We start from the raw sequence: 24,056 nt of genomic DNA on the forward strand, positions 1-24,056 counted from the left end.
ATTCGAACCACGGACCTTCCGGTCAGTAAATTCGCGCCCTTACCACTTGGGCCATCTCGCCCCATTGCACAACCGAAAACGTGCTTTCTAACTGCCTCGTTACGGATTCGCCGACACCAACCCACATGAGCTATGGTCCTGAGACATGTTCGGGAGCCAATATTGTGCCGGCGAGTACTGACTTCGATCATACGGCCGTCATAATTGAAAATTTTTCGCGCTAATCAGAGCTCCAGTTAGGAATATCTTTTCTTAGACTTGTTTCTTGCCTTTAGGACTTTTGATTCTCCCAGTTGCAGGTTTCTTTCGGTTGTTTTGTGTTTTTTATTCATGCAAATAGCACGGAGACAGGTTGAGATGTTGACGTTCCAAGTTACTGTTACCGGTTGTATTTGTAAGACATTCTACATTTATAAGTGAAAGGGGTGGTAACAAAGAAGGTCATATAAGGCCTCATGACAAAGGTTGGAGTGGTGTTAGTCCCAAGCTGAGCAGACGATCTGAACCAATACATCTGCTCACAGTATCGCCAGTTGTGGTGTAGTTAATGTCGCTTCGTAAGAAGCCACCAGCTTGTCCGTGATTCTTCGAAGTTTTTCCCAAACATTTCATCGTTCATTCTTCTAAAAATTGCTGGAGCTTCTTGTGAGTAGCTTTCAAAACACATTGTCCTCACGGACCATCGATCTTACGCGCAACACGCAAAAAAGCTTTAGGCGAGTCTTGCAGGAGATTGGCTGTCGGATGGAAAAACTCGAACCGTAACCTAACAGTCACCAGGTATCGAACACTGTCCGCCGAGCGAGGTGATATCATGAAGGCACACGGTTATGACCTGGTCACAGAAGCGAGCTTAGTTGGAGTTAGATTCAATAGGTCGGATGGAGTTGAAAAAAGCAGTTACTAATAGAGGGAAGTCAGATTATTCAGCTTAGAAGCCATCATATTTGAACCAAGCCTAATTCAGGCCAGTCAACATGAGCTTATAGCGAGCAAAAATGCCTATGGACTCCGTTGAACGCAGGGCACACAAGCTGAGTCGCGTTGCGGAACTTGATAGACGGACCTATTGATTGAACTTGTGCGAACAGCCGGTTGTGTTTAGTCAGCTTGCGCAGTGTACTGCGACAAAGACGCAAAAAACGAATACTATCTAGCTTAGGTCCGAACTGATGTTTTGGACCTGATTGGTTCCTGCCGAAACTTCTGCATGCATCGTATATTGTGAGGTCATGCTCCTGGAGATGCAGTCACTGGACAAGCCACGTGCAATCCAGGTAGAGACACTCGAAGTTGTGGAGAGTTTTACGTATCTTGGAAGTTGTATTAGTTCTGATTGTAGTGTGACATATGAGGTCAGTGCACGACTCCGTAAGGCGGGGGTCGCGTTTGTTAATTTGAGGAACCTGTTGCATCAAAGCGGTATATCCTTAAATTTCAAGGGGCGTGTGTATCAAGCTACAGTGCGGGTTGTTTTTTTGTATGGTTGTGAGACCCCGCCTGTTGGAGCATCGGAACTGAGTCGTTTTCATGTGTTCGACAATCGTCTCAGAACCGTAGCCCGTATGAGTTGGTGTTGATGTATCCGTAACAAAACAATTAGAAGGCAGGTTTTCAGTTGTGCAACGGGTACTTCCATTAAAGAATGTGTCCAGCACCAGAAGCTGCGTTGGTTGGAACATGTGTTGTGCCATACAGGGAGTGGCCTAGCCTTGACCTGGGAGAGGGGTATGAAAAAGATTACGAAACGTTTAGGCGCTGTCGGTGCTACTCGCCTTCCGAGATGGGGACCGCGAGATCTTTAATATGCCTGGTTGGAGACGCTGCAGTATATGACTACTAATCGATTTAAACGGCTTTCTTGCGTCAGTTTCTATCCAGGTTGCCTGAATGAGTGTTTGGAGATGTAAGGGCTCTCCCCATCCGCTTTTACTCTCTTCTTCACAATAAGGCTTTCAAATAAATCATGGTGGTATGGCAGCGAAGTATCATGCTGTCAACGATGATGCATCGCATATAGCTTTCCGAACAGTTTTTATAGGCTAGTCATATCGGACTCGGCACTAGAGGCAGCCTGGAATATCTGACGCGTCTACTTGTAGCGGATGGAGTCACTCCCAAAAGGAGGGTGTTAGCTATCTCGCGAGAAAGGTTGTCTGACTGATTGGTGAATTCTTATCTGATAGAAGGCCACACACTGCTAAATGGTGTCACCTCTTGTATCCTTGAACACAAAAGAACGTCTGCAAAGTGCTCGAACCAGTAACAACAATTGTGTCACTACCTACTGCGCTATAGTATACATTTAGTTCAGCAAAATCGGGAGATTTCGTTTGAAACAAAATAAGGGACACTGGAAGAGCATTCAAGGAAAGTCTTGCGCGGTGTATCAATCGAGCTCTCATACTCAAAGTCAGAGTAAAACAGATCAGCTGACCAACCCATGTATACATTGAGTTCTATATTTGAGTCCTATATATATTTGAGTACTATATTCTGATGTCCCATTCAATAAGCGTTCATTCATTTGTTGCCGTTTCATGTGATATCTGAGCACACGCAACAGCTTGCTTCTTGCGAGGTTTCTAGAATTTCGGCAACTCAGGACATCACACTATGGCTCCATTTTCCTTTTGATCTGATGTGATCAGTAACACACCGTTTCATCAGCAGTTTGCAACGTGACTACACCGTATGGCTGGAGCGAGTTTTTACGAGTGTGCGAATCTTGTCAGTTATCTTGTGCAACTTTTCCGACTAAGAAACGCGTTGGCGCTCATTTAGGTGAATTCTCGTTAGATACATGGACCAGCAGAGCTAAATCTCGGTGTAGAAGACAAACCCGGACGGTGGTTGCCTGATATACGAAATTTCCACAGCTTCAGAAAATCGGGGTTGGGGGGATGCCATTCATACGTGGGATATCTTCAGTGTATAGACCTAACGCAACTCGTACGGATTACGAAACTACTGTCAGATTGTTCAGGATCTGCTTAAAAGCGATAGACTTACGTTCCTACCACGAACCTGTCGATCGATAGACCACGTTTTTTTTTTATTTCCGGGGCATTTCGAGTAGGACAGCTGTGTTTAGGCTGTGACATTGGTACATTGGCCCCATGGACATTTTGAGGTACATATACTTCCGATAACTTTTAATTGCCCCTGACGAAAGCCCACATCGGCGATATCTTGCTGGACAGACCCAGTAGTTGTTGACCTGTTCACCAGATTACTGTTATATGGCCTACTTACCCAACAGCATGCTGACGATACATCTTCAGATGGTAGCAAATCGCTTGCAAATTGATTACCAAGCGAATGTGCCAACAACTGGGTAAGTTAACATTTTGTTTCAGAAACCATACAACTTTCTGAGTTCAGTCTAACCTGGTTCGCACAGCCAGTGCTTGTTGCTCTCACTGGTTAGATTCGTGGTGTATACATGCATTTCAGATATCCCCAGTTCTTCCTCACGACTACAAGGCATCGTGTCTTCCAGCCTGCGTGTTTGTTTGGACTGTGTTCAACTTCGGGTCAGAGGCTCTTGAAGTAACCATATCGTTCTCTTGGCATGGGCCGAGCCCCGCTCCCCGTAGTACCCCGAACTCGAACAGCCAAGTTAACAACCACAAGGAGCCGAACGGGCTCAGTAGTGTGGAACTAACGCAACCGTTTGTCAAAGAACCCATCACGGACTATCTTTGTCGCTCCGCCTCCTTCCGGTCTACCAAAAACCCAGCTGTTTCAGGCTGCCTTTTGGATAGGATTATTGGAAACGAGCTACCCTGTTGCTTCGGGATTGCTACAAAAGCCAGCGATGAGGTGAGTATAGGTGTTCTGGTTCTTTTTCCATTCCAACCGTGCCCTAATCCTGATTCACCTAAGCATTGTACCGCCACGCCTTTCAGCATGATACACTTGGAATGTGCCGAGATGTATTGGGCTAAAATGTTCATTTGACTTATCCTGTATGTCACACGAGACAGTCATTTTATCTACCTGTTTCAGGTGCTTTTCTCTGTTTGTTTCGTGAAGGGAAGGTACTGGATTTCGTACATACTTTCTATTGTGGTGGGATTGCTTTGTACCTTCTGAAGTATTTCTCAGGAGTTCCTAACGCGTTTCCTAGACAAGCGGTAAAGCGCTCGGGTCAAGAAACCCAGGTTTTTTTTCTAAAACAATATCATGCCTTTGGACAACCTGGTAATAATGACCTTTTAAGGCACATAACTTTCCAATTTTCTAAATAATTTGAGAATCTTGCTCAAGTAATTTTATAAAAAAAACATGTAATTCGAAAATTAACTGTTAGATTGGTTCCGTTGGATAACCCATCGTCAATATCCTCCCTCAGTAACTTAGACCACTAAGCTACAAATGTACGCTTCCATTCCACAGTTTTTGGCTTTCTTGTAATGTATTGACAGATAAGCAGGATCCAGAATGTACACATTATAGAGGCCAAGCGTTAAAATCACTCTCCTCCCCTTAGGTAAAAGGACATTGTCGCGCAACTCATCCATTTTGCCCACCGCCACACTGAGAGCTTGGTGTACCCCTGTCTCTTGGCTTTTAATAAGTAAACTGAGCAAGACGTTATTGTCTATGCACTACTGCGATTCAGGGAATAGACAGTCATATTATCGAGCTACTAGCATCGGAATGTTGTGCTGGCCTGCCTATCGGCAACTTTTTGCTGTCTCGTAAGGTCATCCGCGGATCAATGGACCTATCCACAACGATTCTACGACGATTCTGTCTCATTGTTTCTGACAATGAATCAGACCGGTTGCACCGTGATACTTAGCGAAATAAATTATACTCAATTAATGTTACTGGGATCTATTCCACAGGCAGAAGAAATTCCAAACAGTTAATGTCATTGGTCGGGGTTCCCCTTCTTCAGTTGTTTTTCATTCCTCCTTTTAACGGCTAGTTCTCTCGCCTTCGCGTCATCCGAATTACGTAACTTCTGATCTCAACCAAAACCAAATAATCAGTATGTACACCTAGAAAACCAATTAATCGGTTTCAGATTGATTGAAGTGTACCGTTTGAGATTTGCATTTTTGTAATTATCAGATGACGAGAATAAAGAGTTAGAGAAGGCGGAACCTCATTTATCATTTATCCCAAAACGACGTGAGCTGAATACTCCGTTTATCTCAAGGAGCATATACCTCGTACTGTTCTGTTCATAGTTATCAAGTATAGACCTGATCAGGTTTATCCAGAACTCATTTTAACATTTCAGCATCTAAGGGAATCAGCATATTCGTTTGCTCTCTGCTCCAAAAACTTTATCATTGATTATATGTGATACTTAAGCATGTCTGGCATCAATTATGTTCTGCCTTTTTTGTTATCCTAGGCTAGTCTTTGCTACTCCAGTCTGAGTTGGCTTCATCCAATTCATTCAGACGTTCCTAGAGTCCTTGGTCTTGATGTAGCCATTTCCATATTTCCGTTGCGTCTCATAGGTTGCACACACCCTTCCCTGGTCTCGTTGACATCCCTTGATCTGGCTAGCTAATCCATTTTCCCATAATTACCATAGTTACTGAATATTTAAGAACTTTCTTCAGCCGTCTACTCCTAGTAGACGACCTACGTGCCCCTTACCATTGACCATTTTCCCAACTCTGCTCTTTCAACTTTCAAAGGTCCGAGTTTCTAGGTGCCCCGGTTATACGCTCAACCGGCGTCCAGCCAACCCGTTTGAACCTCCGACTGAGAGGAAATCTCCCAAGAATGCCCACGACTCTCCCGACTCAGACACTGGGGAACCAGATTTGACTTCATTCTGCTCCTATAAACAGGCTGCTTCTGCTCATACCGTTTGGGAAGAATTGAAGTCTCCGATGGGCCTGAGGGATTTGGATAATAGTGAGTTCTCACGGACTTTGAAACGTCTTATTTGTTTTTTTTCTGGGTGTTGGATATTTCGCCATCCTTGTGCAAAGGTTTTACTATATGTGGCAGACACTTCTTTACAGAGCGTGTACAGTCTAGGTTAACTAGTGGGTCTATACCTTTTTTAGGACGTTTTCATCTTATTAGTGGCAAACAGGCGATTTGAGACGATATTGCGTGATGAATTCCCTTTGGAGATGATTGATTTGAGAACTTACAAAGCCATCAACAACGTAAGATTCTTTTGGGCATTCCAACGCATCAAACATATACCAATCTTTGCCCTTCCATTCGATTGTAAATACCGTGGCATTTGTGAGACAGTGTCGTCTAAATTTCTTGATAGCCAATTAGGACAAATACAACCCCGGTGTATAGTGTTTGCTAAAAAAGCACACTGGTCGTACAGCCACGGACATGCACATGAAGGTTCTAGAGCAGATTTGTACCTCTTTATTACAGGTCGGACAAGGTGTACTTTCAAGTTACGCCTTTTGAGCACGCCCAAACGGGTCCATGACGTGCTGCACCTAGCTGTTCGCATCCAGTTTACGGTGCACCTACTTGCTGGACGGTCTTGCTACATTTCTTATGTTTCGGGCCATACCACAACAAACTGTGGTAAGATGTGAAGCTGTTCAAAGACCATTTTAGCTCCGCTGCTAACCTATACCGATTGGTCTTAATTTCTCCGATCAACCATGACTCAACTAGAAACGATTCCTTTTACGTTACGGGATGGACTGGTTAAGGCGCTAGCTTACGGACCGGAAGGTCCGCTGTTCCAGCCCGACCTCAGCATTGCGGCTGTTCCTGTCTAGGCTTGGGCAGCCTGACAGTATCCCAACCATCGTGCTAGACATCGAAAGCATGCTACAGCTAAATGATACGCTACAAGTGTTCTCTACGGAACGTTTGTTCGCTTAAACCTGTGCGGCCTGTGGTCTGCGGTCCATTGTCGACTTCTAGGTTTGTTACACGTCGAAACCCCATCGTGCCGCTTTCGTCCATAGCGTAATTCGCCTCGCTGAGGTCTGTTGGGTTACATTGTTCTACAGTGTATAAGTAGTTGCGAGTTTGGCTCAAAGTGGTCCAAAATGCACACTGCCGTACCATATTAACCTTCGATGGAAAAGTGAGCTGTCTGCACGTACAATACTACGACACAAACGTTCAGCTCGGCTCTTAAGTTTCCAACATTGGCTGGTTTTACGTACATCACTTCGCAGAATGTGGATGTTCGCTTCAGTCGTTTATCCAAAGAACATGAAATTCAACTGAGAATTCCGTTGTTCCGGACCTTTTTGCCCATAAATTTGAAGTCACTGATGAGCACGATCGTACCGGTGTCTAATGATACCCGAGCTGATCAATGGTCTAACTGAGCATCGCTGTCCATCCCTTTCCTATCTTAAAGTCGAACAAATGGTTGGTAGTTGTGGGGCGAGTACTTTGATCAACTAGAATCGCGCAATTTGCGGAACGTACGTTATTCACCGCTTGCCTCACAAACCGTGCATGTGTCACAACACTACATCGTATCTATCTCTTACCACTTGCGTCCAGTACACACTAGGGTTGCTTTTTTCCGTCTTTAAATAGTCACTATGGTAGCCACCACACAACATATGCTCATTCATGCTCTGGACATGTTCTATGCCGACAACGAAAGGAGAATAGAATTAGGACCGCATAGAGCAGTGGAGAAAAAGGCAGCCGCTAGTTTTCTGTTTTGGTATGATGCTCTGTCACATGCAAAGCGTGAAGCAGCTGAGGCTTAGTATCTACTTAAAAGAATTCTTCACTGACTGTTCTGTAGGCGTAACACATGGGCATGCAAACCTCTTGAAGGTTACCGTTCGAAGATGTTTCTGGTCCGTTTGAAACAATTTATGGTATTTCAATGCACTTGGTACATACGTGAGCCAGAAAATCCGCTACTGGAAGCTACCCAGCGCCCTTATTTTTTTTTTTAACCAAAATGACTAGAATAAACCATGGTCAAATTGGAGCGTAATTTCTCTATAAACTATCCGATTTTTTCATTTGTTGCGTTATCAGCTTTACTCAGATTTGCGGATGAAACTCGGCTGTTTTCAACCGTTATAGGCTGTCTTGTGCTGGGACATATAATACAGTTTTACGTCAGCGGATCACGGCGCCTTTGTCAAGAGGATGTACCGCTAACTGTGAGCTTTTCACTCGCTCTCTTTGGTGTCGAAGCAAAATTTTGTTCGTTAAAAATCACGTGGAGCCTCGAGCGGACTGATTCACTAAATCGTCTGAGCTTTGCTAGGGGCCTGGATCCGATGTGTCGAAGTTTGAAGTTAATGACGTTTCGTGTCTTGTGGATTCTGCCAAGGCAAACGTGCTTGTGCACATCGCTATTCATTGGCCGTCTTCGTACTCGTTCTATCCAACCTATGGTTGGGTAAGAAAAGGCTTTTCAAGAAAACTGGGTCTTCCGATATTCGAATCACGCGGTCGAAGCAATGGAATTTTGTCAGTTAATTGCTTGCGCGTGACCGCACCACATAGCTGTTCAGTTATTTACTATCGGGTCGTTTTAACCGATAACTAACTGCGACTGACCCAAATGTTCACAACGCTCGATTATGAGCATTTCTTCGCGGAAAAACGTCGCTGAAGTGTATTCAATAATCAATGAAAATAATACACGTCCAATGTTATGGCATTGATTTTTTTCTAAGATTCCGGAAACTTATCTGACATCTAAACGCCATAAAATATGGTGGCGGGTGGAAGTCGAGTGCTGTTGATTGATACCTTCGTATTCAAGGTGACGTCCTAGTAGGAAAGGACTTTCGCGGTTGACAATTTCTCCTTTTCAATTCCATTTGAAGCCACCAAACAGGGGACGCTAGGTTCCAGTTTGATGATAAGCACAAAACACGTTGCAGTACGCCGATAATTCCCTTCTCAGTTGCCTAGCTTTTCCAGTAAGCTGTCATACAGATAGTCAATTGATTTGTTTGTGGTACCCGTCTCTGTCCTTCCTCGTGAGGACGTCCATTTGCAGCGCACACGAACTCTTGCCGCTCTTGCCTGTTAAGCTGCCTTACGAGACCCTGTAGTGCGCCCTTGTGGCATGTTTTCCCAACAGCATTCGTTTGATCACCGAGTTTATTTTTTGACACTCCAGGCTTTGTTACTTCTCGCCTATTCGCCCGAAACTATACTTCGATTCAATGACAACTGCTGTTGCCGTAGGACGTTGTTGAAGATAAGCGGTTCGGCCCAGGTTTGACTGCTTCTCTACTCAAACTGGTACTAGTTTGAATGAGCCTGTACTTGCCACCAAAGTTCGCATGTTCAACACAGCTCAAAACCGATGGACTTGGCTGGCATCTTTGTGCCCAATGCCCTTGTTAGGCTCAACTAGAGGCGTATTAGATGCCGTTCAGTCTCATTTATAGTTCGAATATATTTTTTGATATTCCTCCCACAGCTTAGTCGCAGTTTCTGTAATTGCTTGAAGTGATCAGTTTCAAGCGCTTTTATCTCTCACCATCGTGAATTATATGTGTTGTCTGCTTTAAATGGATTGACTGTATTAGCACTTCTTCCACAGCATTTATATACTGGCCCACACTTTTCTCCCGTTCGCTTCCCTCCCCTCCTCTCTCACACACCCTCGCTCACTGTGAAGTCGGATATCACATACCCAATAGGCCCACCCTGCGTCGGAGAACTCCCAAGTTGGCTGTAATGGTCAGCGCTACGTGTATAGTTCCCCCGGCACGATCTGCAAATGCGTCGGTTGGAGACTTATCAGTAGCCGGTCAAGCCCAGTTGGAGTTCGCTGTGGTGTGGCATTCCCCTCTTGTATGGTTCCGAGGCAGCAAAATCATTTACAAAAGGTATTTCATCGTTTTGCCTTTGTTTCGCATCCTACACTAGTGTCATTCGTGTGTTAGATTCAGGAAGGCCTAAATACATCCAAGGTGCTGTCATATTTTTTCCCTCAACATTGATTTGGGTCGTGGCGGACTCCGTTGCCGCTGATGCTAACCCGAGTGGTGATGAAACTAAACTGCCTCGTTCAGCGAATGGCTAAGGAGCCGTCTATACAACTTGAGGTACGCACATCTTACCACAGAGCAAACCAGAGATAAGCTTTATAGTTATTCGAACGGTCCTTGTGTCGCGGAAAGTCCACTGAGGGGAAGCAGTAAAATTTTGTTTCCATAGTAAGGGACGGGACTCATGGTAAACAAGAATTGGAATCTCTTGCGAAAGCCAAGGTCATTAAAGGAACAAGTGTTGTCAGCGTCAAGGCCGTTGTTACATCACATGCTTTGGTTTCTGTCAACATGTGCACTTCGGCTTTTTATCAGGTTGTATCTTAGAGTTCATTTAAGTGGTGGGTTCAAAAGCTGTGTTAATATTTACATGGTGTGATGTGTCCAGTACGACGTATCATTGCCAATGCGAGAAAAGCGCGTTCGCCAAACTGCCACCTACACCGCGCCGTGGTTTTCACAACTTATGGCCGTTGTATGCATACAACACAGTGATGCGTCATCAGTCTTTGGAATCTGAGACGGGGATGCTTGAACGCGAATCAGCACAGTGCAAGGAAAAGTACTTTGGTGTGGTCTTCAGACACCGCTCACGCCATATAATTATCTCATCAAATCACCAACACCAGTGCTTCACCTCACTGAAATACTTTGGAGGAATTCGAGTAATCAGGCGGTCGCCATACTGGGACCTGAGCACCCATTTGGTGAGAGGTACACCAGACTGGTTAGCTGACGTCCTATTATCCCTCGTTACCGACTTAAGAGGACAGCAACACAGCACCGCAGAGCCAGATTGTAAATATGCTGCTTAGGGGCAAGAAACACTTGAGGGTCGGGAATAACTAAAAGTTCATTGTTGGTCAGATTTTAGCTTGGGCTTTGACTTTGAATACGAAGCTGTCATGATACCTGAAGGCATTTTTATGCATAATCTGATATTGTTTCTATGGTGAGCCATGTAATAAAAGTCGGCAAACTCAATGATTGAAGAACTAGATACGAGGGCCACAAGTAGCTTTGACAGCTTACTTGCACAGATGTGTTGCGTGGTGTCGTGCGGATCGAGCCTCCAAAGTGACTGATATAGTGGAACATCTGTCCAGTCAATGAAGGGTCAACATTTTTTACCCCTTCGTCACTTACATTGATAAGGCTGTAGTTTCATGAGGGAAACAGGTTCATATTCTATTGCTGGCACGTCTGCGATTTGCTCTGCGTTGCGGTCTGTTTATCTGGTGTTCGACTGGTCAATCGGATAGCTTCTTCGGGGTGTTCTAGGCTCTAGGACGTAAGAGAGATACATAACAATTAGTCAGTCACATGAAAGAATATTAGATACTCTCCAAAAACTAATAAAGACAGCTAAACAAAGAGGAAATACCCACTCAACTGCACCTTGACGATGTCTTCTCTACTGGGGACGAAAAGTTCGTAAGCCAATTGCCATGCTCGGCGAACAGATCAACAACTATCTGATCAGCCACTAGATGCACAGGTGTACTAAGAATTGCGCCTAATTTAAACACCAACCCAGTGTCCCACGGGTTGATGCTATGTACCTCTGCTCACTTTTCAGCTCTGTACTTTTTCTTATAAAAAACGTGGTGATATTGTGACGAAAAGCCTGATGATGGAAGTGTATTTGTGTGCATTCGATAGATTTTCAGACAGGTTCCACTTATATTCTCTCATTCCAGGTTTTACTGAGTCGTCAACTAGTTTCTATGGATATCTCGAGTGCCACGAACAAGTCAAACGTTCTAAAGATCAATAACCACTTTTTGTCACATTGCTGCGCGGCCTATATTCCTAGGAGAGCTTGTTGGGAGCGCCGGCATAATAACGTAAACGAGTAATAGCGACGATGTCTTGTTCACTTCTGTATGATAAATCAGATGGCTGGGGAGTATTAGATAAGACATACAAAATGACACAAGTGAACGACTGATTTACGAGGATATCTCAATGATAACTCACCATAAGTAAGGACCACTGCGTTCTCCCAAAGATGGATGAACTGAATTATTGTGAGTGTGAATACTCATCGCTCATTGATTGGAGCGCGAACTTACTGACCGGAAGGTTTGTGGTTTGAACCCTGCCTCTGCCTCTCGACTTCCCCTCTGTAGGCCTGGACAACCTGGCAGCATCCCAGCTCTGGAACTTCCTTCTGGTGGCATGGCACTTAGGCACGGAAAGGGTGCTACAGCCGAACGGTTTCCCCTTTAGTTGTTCCGTTGAAGCGTCTTTCAATACTGAAGTCCCCTCCAGAAGAGGTTATCTCGATTTGCTCTTCCTACAAAGGAAACAGTGTTACTTTTAGCTTCGGTTACCTCGACAGCGCCTTTGTTCAGCAAACTTGGGGATACAACTTAGCGTATCAGGATCTTGGAGTTTTTATCAGCTTGGAAACTGGGTGCTCGGGATTCCATTCTTCCATGAGTTAGGCAGCTGTGATATAAGGGCCTAGGGCACTGTTTTAGGAATAGAGGCTAAAATATTTGTTTTTCTACTTACAAACCACACTGTCAGTAGTATCGTTCGTCTTCACATTGTCTCTCACTTTTTATCTTCCGCCTCACTTGTCAACAGGCGCTATGCACGTTGGTTTCCCGAACCGGGCATGTTGGGTGCAGAACGCCTACTTGAATCCGCTTTAAGCAACTGGAAGGATTGGGTGGAAAGGATAGAGCAGTGGCAAAACCCAGTACTCCACAACAGGTGATTTATCCTTGTATGTTTTCTGTCTTTGCTGAAATTCAAACTATAGCCGTCTCCATCCGGAGCAACCCTCTGAAGAACAACACTAGTCTATTCTGCGAAGTAGTCTCTCGCGAGGGTTGACAGTTGTACCACATTAAGTGAAGATCAAGATATCTATGCTGACAGCTTCCGGTCATCAAACAGACATCAGTATAGACTGCGATTTCGGTTCAGCTACATCCCGGACTTTCAGGGTTATCAAATAAATTTACTCGTCATCATGGAAGACGGGATACAGTTAGTGAATTTCATCCTCATCTACCTTCTGGAAGTCCGAAATAGCTCAGTTTTACTATTTTTACTAACCGGAAGGTCCGTGGTTCTAACCCAGCCTCAGTATCTCGACTGCGCCCCTCTAGGCTTGGGCAACATGGCAGCATCTCAACTCCCCAGCTTCCTTCAGGTGGCATGGGAGCTAGGCACTAAAAGGGTGTTACGGCTGATTTACCTGTTGAACTGAAGACGGACCCAACTTCATCCACTACTCAGAAAACTTATTTTTTCCCCAACGTAACAGTTCGAAAGTAGCAATACTTATGACTGGGTCTCACAAACACTACGGCTTCAACTGGTGTTCGGAAATTCCCTCGCGCAGTCAGCGTACGCGTACCCTATCTGCCTTTGTTAACACGTTATAATTTTTGGTGTAATTTGAGTCATTGTTTTACAAGCCGCGCTATTACCTCAAGTAGATACTAATACTAAATGTTGGATCCGTATCCTTTTTTAGCCTTTTCTAAATCAATATGCACTAAATGGCTTACTTGGAGAGGAATGTAGGACAATTCACAGTTAACCGGTTCAAAACACTGACATCACGTTTTATTGGGAGTAGCGAGTTGCTCTTGGGATCGCCGACAAAATGGCTATATTTTCTGCATCGATGCAATCAAATATTGTTTGGTATTAGTTCAACATAACGATTTTCAACTTTTGTGCTTTGTTTACTTGCATTCGTATCGCAAATCAGCTCAATGAGGACACAGCACGACTCAACGAGCAACGCCATCACGAGACAATATTCGTAGGTCAAACGTGCCAAACGTAAATGTTCTGTTGATTTCCAACCGAACATTCATGTTTTGGACTCACTCGCATGTCCTTTAAGAACATGTGACCCAAAAAGAAATAAACTATTTAAGCTCCATACATCTTTTGTTCGCCTATATTCATCGTCCTGGTGCTGGATACCACCTTACTATGGTGAATATTTACGGCAGACTGGTCATTGCAGACTGCAGCCGTCCACGATTGACAGTCCGGACGAGGATTGCATGGATGACGAGTCCAGCTGCCAATTTTTTGCTGCGTCTAAGTTGACTGACGTGTATACGGGGCCTTCGTCAAATAAGAGTTCTTTCTATGGATTGCAAACCCACGTTCTTCCTCTCTCGATTATTTAAACTCCACCTGTTTCTTTTTTCAGTTCTTTTCCCGACTGGTACAAATCCGCACTATTCAACGAGCTTTATTATCTAACTGATGGCGGCACTGTCTGGTTAGACCCTGTGGCATTTCAAGGAATCACATCCCAGCAGTCCAAGCTGATCCCGATCGACTTTGTTCGTGCCTTCAAGGGAAACGCCAGCCTGGACCCGTTACAGCTCACAGGGCGACATTTAGATGATGACTCTGATCGACGGAACCAACATGGAGGTGCGGATTTCAAATGGCAAAGCTGGAAATATCGCTCCCGAGTGGCACAAGAAATGGGCCTGTTTGCATACCTGGAAGGTAAGACGCACCATCCAAAATAACTCATTTTGGCAGGTCGTCTTCCGGGTATTGCAGATTGCGCCCAAAGAGAGCGCAGCAGTTAGCGACTATATCACCAGGATTGAAATGGTTCATTGAAACAAGTGGTAGACTTGGTTTAGTATGCTGCAATACCAATAACACATATATTCAAGGCCCGCAGTCCAGCATCGTTTTCACACCGATGGTGAACGGGCACTGTGCAATTTCAACGATGTATACTTGTCGGTGAACGCTACGAGCCTACTCAACTCGTTGCTGCTTTCCAAAAATGTGCGAATCAGAGCTTATGGTTGATCATAGTGTTTTGAGCTCTGAGTGCTGTGCACATGGCTAATTTCGCACAGTTGTCATCCTCAGCGTTTCACGTACCAATCTGTTTTACTGCCAGCAGACTAGTTTTCCATCTTATACAGCGTCCATGGTCTTGGCCCTTAGTATTTCGCAAGCGGTAGGTTCCCCGTGACGAGTAGTGGGTTATGTGCCTCGATTCCTAGACTTGTTTCTAACTGATAGAGTGTATCATAGTTCTAATGGGACTCGTCCATGCTAGATGGCATGTGCCTTTCCAAAAACTATTAGTATTCCATCTTTTTTCCCATAGGGCATGAGTACCGAATGTACAACACCCTGGACGTGCATTACAACTCCTCGTGGGCTCTCATCAAGCTCTGGCCAAAGCTTCAGTTGGCTCTGCTTCTCGATTGCGCCGATCTGGCGATCGAAGAGGACCAGACGCAGCTGTACTTTATCCACCAGGGACGCTATGGAATCCGAAGTACAGAATCTGCTGTGCCCCATGACTTTGGCGATCCTGAGGGCGAGCCTTGGCGTGACGCGAATGCCTACGTGATGTACCCTACGAAGGACTGGAAGGATTTAAACCCCAAGTTTGTTTTACAGGTCTGGCGAGACTGGAAATTGACGCAGGACAACGACTATCTCCTGTATATGTTACCGATTGTGAATGTGAGTCTTGAGAACGAAGTCTTCGGCTTATATTGCAAGATGAATTCATGCTTCTGTTAGGGTCAGTCACTGCAGTGTGTGTGACACATTACATTGGACTTTAACCAAAACACAATGCGTTTCAGCTAGCAAACACCATCCACTTGTAGATGGGTTATCTGCTGGACTAAAAGGTGCGCACACACACAATTGAGCTAAATATGAGGAATGGGGAGTAAGAACTACCATATGTTCATCTGTGATGTTTACCAATGTTGGTTTTCAAAGTGTAAACAAGTTTTGTAATACTTCCAGTGAACAAGTCGTCTTAAGCACTTCCTACTGTATCGGGTTTTGATCAGACGGCCACAAGGATTCAGATCAGATCGGGCTGCCGTAATGCTTTATTTCTTTTCGCTCAAGGTTCATATGGTTAATGCTAAGACGAAGATTACCTATGTATCCTGACGTCTTCTTCAGCTGCCTGGAACTGTTTTTCCGTGTAGCTGAATACAGTGCGTTGGTCTCATTCGAGACGTGCATTTTAGGATGGTACGAATCCGAACTATGAAGTGATGTGGTCATCAAAAGATTGAACTCGTTCAGAGCTCCTACAATGGTTTGCTCAGTATGCTTTTTCTCAAGACTTCGTACATCTCTGACTACTTTCCAACTGGTCCGATTCAGACAGGAGCACTCGAGTTCTCAGATATTCTTTCTTTCCTCACTTTTATCCTTGTGCTGTGCCACAGGCAGCCTGTCCTCTGTTAAGTTCTGGTTAACGATACTTAAGGGTTGATATCGCCCCATGTGGATGTTTCTGAACTTCAAGAGGGGGGTTGACGGTAGCACTCCATGAAGCATTGGAATCAAACGTAGCTTGCGCGCCGCCCTGACGATTTGTCTCACTATCCAATGGACTAGAGTGTAACACGGATGTTTTCACGATCCTTGGGGGAAAATTCTTGTTGAGTAGTGGTTTTAATTTACTCTGTGTAAAGTAGGTTCGCTGAAGGCAGCACCTGTTTGGTGAACTATGTACTTTGCTTATCATCTACGTTCAAGTCGAACCTTTGTTTCGCTTTCACCTTGTACCAACTTTAGTTTAATCCATATGGAAGTATCAGCTTCAGTAGGCGCTTGAAAAACATTGAAAAATTCAGATAACACGCTCTAACCTTGTTGATTATACGCTAATGCGTGAGTAGTATGCATTTAATGAATAGGCCATTCCCACCTCTTGTCCTCTCTTTGCTGCTCATGCTGATTACTTCCATATTCGGTGGGTCTTTTTGTGTGTGCATGTAAACCGAAGGTTGCTCACCATTTAGTCCATTGGACGAAGGACGAGCATCTCTTCGTGGAATCCACCCGTCATCACATTTCAAGCACCATGATAAAAATACATGGCACTTTATCACTAAATGTCATCGAATTGATGGTAGTTTGATGAGATCCCCAATCGGGATTTCGTCCTGTAAGTGGAGCCAACTTATGCTGAAAGGCTGGGAAGTTCGTACAGCTGTTCCATCCTTAGTGGTAATAATCATCATCTCACGAAACTCTAGTAGGGAATTTCGAACCTGTGGCCTTCCGACCAGTAGTTGAACACGACTAACTGAGAACCAATGTGATTAGTTTACACTTGGACGGTATAAAAATCGTTCGGCTCTGGCACCCTTTTGGCGCCTAATTGCCGTACTACCAGAAGGAAGCACGAGGGCTAATATACTGTCAGGTTGTCCAAGCCTAGACGGGGAAATCGATGGGCAGAGGTCAGGTTCGAACCACGGACTTTCCGGTCAGTAAATTCGCGCTCTAACCACTGAGTCATCTCGCCTCTTGGACAGTATGTAGCGCCGCTCATGCTTCAATCACAGAAACAACACCTCGCGGTTAGGTGTCGACTGGGTCCTCGAGTGGTAAGTTCTCAGTTGGAAGTTTCACTTAAGCTACTTGTTACTGAAGTGTCTCAGAAGAAGAATTTCACATGAGTGAAACTACCATATGAGTTGTCATCAACACATAACCGCGTGATATGGGTCGTGGGCTTCTCGGCGTTTCAGAATAGACCGGCTTCGAGTACAGGAATTTTGTCCTGTCCTTTTGGTAATACCGCCGAATTATTAATAAAATGCATCAGGCGGTATGCTGTGCCCTTGGGACTGTTGGATTTATAGCTGAGAGCGAAAAGCCACAAAACATTGATGAAATGCTTGTAATCTCAGATCTGTAGTGGGTTGTTTTCTCCACAGCGACGTGTTAAAATTCAGCGACACTTTTTAAGTCTTACCCCATTCACTAGTGCACTGGTGAAACGGCCAAGTGTGTGAAGTGATCTCCATACTCACTTGATTGGACTTCCCTCGATAACACAGAGCTATTTGTGATAAGCGTGCACCATTTCGGAATGACTAAGGATATGCTGACCGGTGGTTTAAACTTTGGGTTGGGTATTTTGTTTGCTTGCGTTTCATCACCAGTTGGGTTGACATCATGGGCGCTCTTATTTACAACGGAAGGATCCGGTATTTAGAAGCTTATCTGGATTGGAGAGTTCATACCAATACAAATGTTTGTATTCCTTGTGGTGAAAAAGTTTTGTTTAAGGATTGGGGTACTGGCCAACACAAGGTTGACAAAACTTAAATACACCTGGTTAAGGTATTTGAAAGTCTTCCTCTGAATAGGTCTAAAAGCTGTGTGCTCCCTCGTTCCGTTTCGTCAGCGTCTCATCCAAGTGAGTCTGCAATCTTGGGATTCCAACGGTGATGGGATGATTGAGAATTCTGGATTTCCGGATCAAACATACGACACATGGAATGCACATGGAATAAGGTGAGTTCATCTGTGGGTCTGGACGTAGCGTCCCAGGATGATAGTCTGGTTCGTTTGATTTACTCACAACAAGGTTTCACAACCATGCATCACCAGGTGTGCATGCAACAACCACAGATCGGAACCAGATGCACAGCAGTGTCCATTGTTTTTCGTCTAATATGTCGGTTTTGCTTATGAATGCTTCCACCGCTAAACAGCCTACGGCCAAATGAAGAATGGTGCACACACAAACGAGATGTGCCAGAATATCGGCAATCCGAACTCGTTTGTTGGTGCTTCTTCTGTTCACGAAGCTTGACAATAATCTGGCAAAGTTTTCATCATCTTGGAGAAAACTTCTTCACTCAGGAATTGGATGGATGTTTGTCCTTGCTCGCTTGTTTTTATATAGTTTTTAATTGGTACCTAATACCCCTAACTTGAGTGTTCAATTGAGAAGATTGTTCTTGTAATTTGATTGGCCAGTTTGCAATCTTTATTGGATGGGGGTCTGATTTCCTTTATCCGGATCTATCCGTTTGTGTTGCATTGTGGTATTCCACGGAAAAAGTCATCGCCGAGCATGCTAATATCGACCAGCCAATCAACCTTTGAGCACGAAACCGCATTCCGGGACCACTGTGTTCAAAAGAATTCTAGGAAAAAAAATTGAGGAACCTGTAGGAATCTAAACCCAACTGTTGGAACAACTCTACTGGAACGCACAACCACACAGGACATGGACTGACGATTGAAGGGACCAAAAGAACAAGGAACCGGAGTTACACGAATAGTTGATAAGCTATCTAAAACCCGAAAAATGGAATCACAAATAGACTAATCAACTCGGAAAACGAAACATAACAATAAGCGGCTAACTAGTGAAAATAAGAGAAAACATACTAGAGTTTAAGCTAATGAGCTGATAAAAACTTGACTAACAGACGACTTACAAAATACCAAACCGGCAAATAGAGGAATGGACTACAACTCAACACAAATTAAAAACGGACAAATCAGAACTGAAGAACACAACTGTTGGGATAAACCATACATATTGGTCGCTAGGGTGTGCCAATTCGCTTTTGAATTATGTGGTTGTTGAGCTATTCATGAAGCTTGACAAACGTCTCGTCACCAATCTTGAGGTTTTCGTCAGCGCATTTATGACGAGGTGACTAGAGAGTGCGTTTTTTCTTACACATGTTCTTCAGTCGCGAAGAACATAGCACCATAAACCGCAGTGGCTAGATCGTAGGCTACACATACTTTACCAGACGGGTATTACGCTTAATGCCTCCCTTCGTCATTCAACTGTAGCACTCTTTCGGTGTCTGACTTCCACGCTACAAGAAGGAAGTGCGAGGGCTGCGATACTGCCAGGTTGCCCAAGCCCAGACAGAGGAAGTCGAGAGGCAGAAGTCGGGTTCGAACCATAGACCTTCCGACCAGTAAAATCGCGCTCTAACCACTGAGCGATCTCGCCCATGTCTTCCTTGAAATGGCATAGTTTCTGGGGTGGACAGCGTATTGCCTAAGAAAAGGTGTGGAAATGAGTTTGAGGTCAGTTGCTGCATTCCGCTCTCCAAGGTTGGAACCCGCGTGACCCTCCTCCTGCCAAAAGTTTGAGGTCAGTTGCTGCATTCCGCTTTCCAAGGTTGGAACCCGCGTGACCCTCCTCTCTGGGGATATATTGTTTGTTCTTGTCGACTTTGTAAAGCACGGGGACGTGGTACCTATGACAGAACGGACTCTCGTTTCACCCCCAGGCTTCTTATCTGCGGTTGATTTCTGTCACTTACCTGCCATCTGTGTGTGCATTTGACAGCTGCACCTCGACACATGGGCGAACGGAACCAAGCGAAGTTAGTCAAGTTTACGAGCATCTACTCCCAAAATATTAGGCGACCGAGATCACCTTTAGGGTTATGTTCAATGGATCTTGGTTCTTGTAGATTCAGAGGATATTAGCGTTCGCCAGCACCACAAGGGATCTGGTTTTAGATGGCAGGTATCCGTCAACCTTCGGATTACCCCTCGTAATGGATGATTTTGCAACAAAGTATTTAAAAGGCGATTGCTAATGAAAATATTGAAGCACTCAAATTCTAAAGTATGTTTGATTCCTTTACCCCTTCCCAGCATAAAATCGGGTCCTTCTCGTTGACATTTATTAATCGCAGAGACTTTGATCTTGATGTTGTGGACCTTCTCATTTCATTTTTCAGTGCCTACACTGGTGGATTGTGGCTCGCCTGTTTGTACTCAGCTTGTGAGATGATAGAATACGCACTTTCAGCAAATTCACCTTTGAAGGCCTTCTTGATCTCTTCCAACTCCGAAGATGACGTGTCATGGCCGCAAGTGCAAAAAGAGTTGCAAATTCTTTTGGAAAGCGCCAAAACTGTCTATGACCGTGCATTGTGGACAGGTAAGCTCCGTGTCTGATTATTTGTACTGTAAAAAATCGGGGTTATTTCTCACAAGATAAAGTGGTTTGCTTTGTTTCTGTGCGTCTGTGCTTCTTCAACTCGAACGTGACTCGCACGCATAACATAGACTCGAGTCTTCCGAGAAACGAGCAAGCGAAATTCTCTGCCCAAGGGCGTTTGAACACATTAGATAGTCATCTTGATGAAATAGTTTAGAGTGATATTCAACTTGAGGTTTTTGTTAATTTAGCGCTTGATTTCGCCACTTAGTCTCTTTCACTCAACCGCTAATTTACAGAACTTTTACTGCTTGATCATTGTACCACTTTGCTTTGATTATTCACACCCGATGGCTGGTAAACAACACAACCGTACCCCCTGCTGGGAGGTGAACTTTTTTTTCTACAACACACTCTTTGTTGATGACCTTAAACCAGCAGCGCCACTCACAAGACGCTCACATTTTACTTACTCTCGTCAGTCGGAAACACATGATCGTGAACACTGCTGTCCAATCACTTGGGAAAGTTGATGTTTTTCGTCCGTTTAAACGCAGCGGGAGGTTATGTGAAAAACGATTCTGCAGACCCCGCCACTCGCGTGGCGGAGAACAAATGTTATGTGATGGGGTCGTTCGCCAGTCAATAAATCTGTTCACCCAGGTACCTTAACGCCTTGGATCGTGACTCGTGTTAGATCTCACGGGCCAGTGTACCTTATCTCAACATTAGTTGTCTCACTAAGGTCTATTCTGTTTGACACAAGACACACAAACGCCTTGCTGCTTAGCTGGTTTGGCTCAGATCCATCCTTTTGGTAAACAAGGTTGAAATTATATGTGAAATTCGATGGGGGAATCTTAGCACACTATCCAGAAGCCCTAATTTGCCCGCGCTGTGCGGGCCTTGACTTTATGAGGAAGGAGACGACCGACAAATTTATCGCCCCAAGCCCATCGCAATGCAGAAAGGTCATGGAAGATAGCTTGTAGGATCACTTGGATATACTTACAGCACTTTTTAAAAGCAATGGCCGTTGGAGACATTTTTCTTACACTCTGTAGCTACTTTCGCATTTGATAGCACATCACTGGTGGTACGAGATTCCCGTTGTTTCAATGTTTGAGCCCCATGGTGTTACTTCATGAACAGTCCTTTTTGGGTGCATACAAAACAGAAGGCCTGGAAGATTCATCTCCGACTGTTTTGCAAGCACTCTCTTAGAAATGGTGCTCATTTGAGAAGTATGCAGATGCCACTTGCAGTTGTAAAGTTACATTAGCCAATCGCTTCAACAGCAGTTCATTCGAATGAGACACGAGAATGTCGTTCGGTAGATCCAGATGCCGTTGTACATTTAGCGCTCAGTAAGTGAAACAAGGGTCAACGACTTGGGGTTCTGTGCACTTCGCACGCAACCTAGATCTTTGGGATCAAACTGGCAATACGCCTCACGCATGTTGTTTGGTCTCGAATGCATACCTTCAAAGGATATTTTCGCCATAGAAGTTCCTTTCCTGAAGAGCACGCGTCGGCGGCATTAAACATAGCACTCAATGCTTGTACTCGAATCGGTGGGTAGGACCTATATTTCCGTTACCTGGACATTCAACACTCAGTGGTTAGAGTGTGGATTTACTGACCGGAAGGTCCGTGGTTCGAACCCGACCTCCGCCTCTCAACTTCCCCTGTCTGGCCTTCGGCAGCCTGGCAGTATCGTCCTTCCTTCTGGCGGCACCGAAAGGGTGTTACAGCTGAACAGTCCCAACGGTTAACCACACGTATTATAGTCACTGAACTGTGAATTTTCATGGTTCTCCTGGTCTGATCGCTGATTCCGTTGTTTCTAGCCTTCTGCATATGTCTTTGCACTGCGTTACGCTCTTTTCGGGATGCAATTGGAGGTATTCTTCATAGTAATCTTCCATCTGACGATACAAATTCGCCGTAATCACCATTGACAGAAACACAAGAGATGAACACTGATGCTTCACTGTAGTGAATGCCAACTTATTCTTATAGCGCTCTATAATGGAAATAAGGAAAATGCGACAGAGAGGTGACCAATGGCAAACATCCAAGATGCAACCACCTCAATATCAGCCAGATACTCTGAAGAGAAACCATTGATATGAACGCCTGATATCGGTTAGGCGCCATATCGTCCAGTGTCTTCAGACAAGCATAAGAAAGGTCAAGTGTAGACCCATCCTGCAAGTCGAACAGTACCAGCAGCACTCACTTTTCCTAGCGTCCTTCACTCCCTTTTACCGTATCATATTTTGTCCGTCTCTAGGCTTTGGTCACTCCGTTCGTTCTCCGTAGACGGTAAGTAAGGATGTGTAACACATTGTCTTGCACGCTTGCAACGCTCGAGCATCGCCTCCTTATACTGCACCAGAGACCTGTCTTCCGATNCCCCATGGTGTTTCGCTTATTCCGACCGATTTCAGCAACATTTCTGAGACATTGGTGTTTGGAAACCTAAACATGTCACAGATCCTCCACCGGAAGAGGCCGTAGAGCAATGTATCTCACACTGTAGTCTAATACACAAGTGAAATGCTTTTTTGATGCCACGAGTGGCGCAAATCGGCAAACACAATTCTGGTCTGAGATTCGTGCGTTGACGTCGTCTGTCACACTGCCACCAGAGCTAATGCAAGTTATGCGTTACGTGTACTGCTCTACTACATCCAATATTTTGGCTTGAGTATTTGGAGGTGTGGTCGAGGACTATAGGTCCTGCAGCACGAACTCACAGTTTGTGGGGGCGATGCATATGCCGATGGACTGGATCACCTTGGTCAGCACTCTTAGTAACTCTTACGCTTTCTGATAGCTAAAAATAGGGCAGTGTTCTCCGCATATTTCAGGTTTGCAAGGTTCCCGCTCGGAGGGTCTTGAAGAGCTCAGTATCTCATCCGTAACGGAAGTAAACAAAAATGGAGAGAATGAACACTATTGTTGGACATCAGTGGTTGTAGGGAGGCTTTTACAGATGGCCCAAGTGGTTAGAGCGCGAATTTACTGACCGGAAGGTCCGTGGTTCGAATCCGATCTCCGCCTCTCGACTTCCCCTGTCTAGGCTTGGGCAACCTGGCAGTATCCCAGCCCTCGTGCAAACTTCGGGTGGCATGGCAGTTAGGCACCGAAAGGGTGCTACATCTGAGCGACTTACAGAGTTCCTCATGCACTATTAAGAGCCCACAGATGCGTGAATAGAAAGAACATGCCCTGTAGTGCGAGCCTGCTGGGAAGAACAAATTAGTCAACAGAACCAATCGCATTCTTGAAATCAAAGAACATCAGTACTGCATCCTTACGCATGCAGTTATTCGATGACCTGCTGGAATGTGCAGATGTCATCCACAGAA

General features: G+C 44.8%; 1 protein-coding gene across 1 annotated transcript in view; it reads left to right on the top strand.

Annotated features, from left to right (window-relative positions):
• The window catches only part of T265_07660 (hypothetical protein), a gene marked incomplete at both ends in the record, with an annotated part of 41,416 nt that overhangs the window by 13,022 nt on the left and 4,338 nt on the right, over nt 1-24,056 (top strand). The window contains 8 exons of the mRNA XM_009173233.1: nt 3,457-3,825; nt 5,667-5,889; nt 9,587-9,797; nt 12,555-12,683; nt 14,152-14,459; nt 15,085-15,449; nt 18,157-18,266; nt 20,477-20,679. Of these exons, the coding sequence (XP_009171497.1) occupies nt 3,457-3,825; nt 5,667-5,889; nt 9,587-9,797; nt 12,555-12,683; nt 14,152-14,459; nt 15,085-15,449; nt 18,157-18,266; nt 20,477-20,679 (1,918 nt within the window). The remainder of the gene's footprint in view (nt 1-3,456; nt 3,826-5,666; nt 5,890-9,586; nt 9,798-12,554; nt 12,684-14,151; nt 14,460-15,084; nt 15,450-18,156; nt 18,267-20,476; nt 20,680-24,056) is intronic.

The sequence above is a fragment of the Opisthorchis viverrini genome, assembly GCF_000715545.1.
Source record: "Opisthorchis viverrini unplaced genomic scaffold opera_v5_189, whole genome shotgun sequence".
In the NCBI taxonomy this organism is placed as follows: Eukaryota; Metazoa; Platyhelminthes; class Trematoda; order Opisthorchiida; family Opisthorchiidae; genus Opisthorchis; species Opisthorchis viverrini.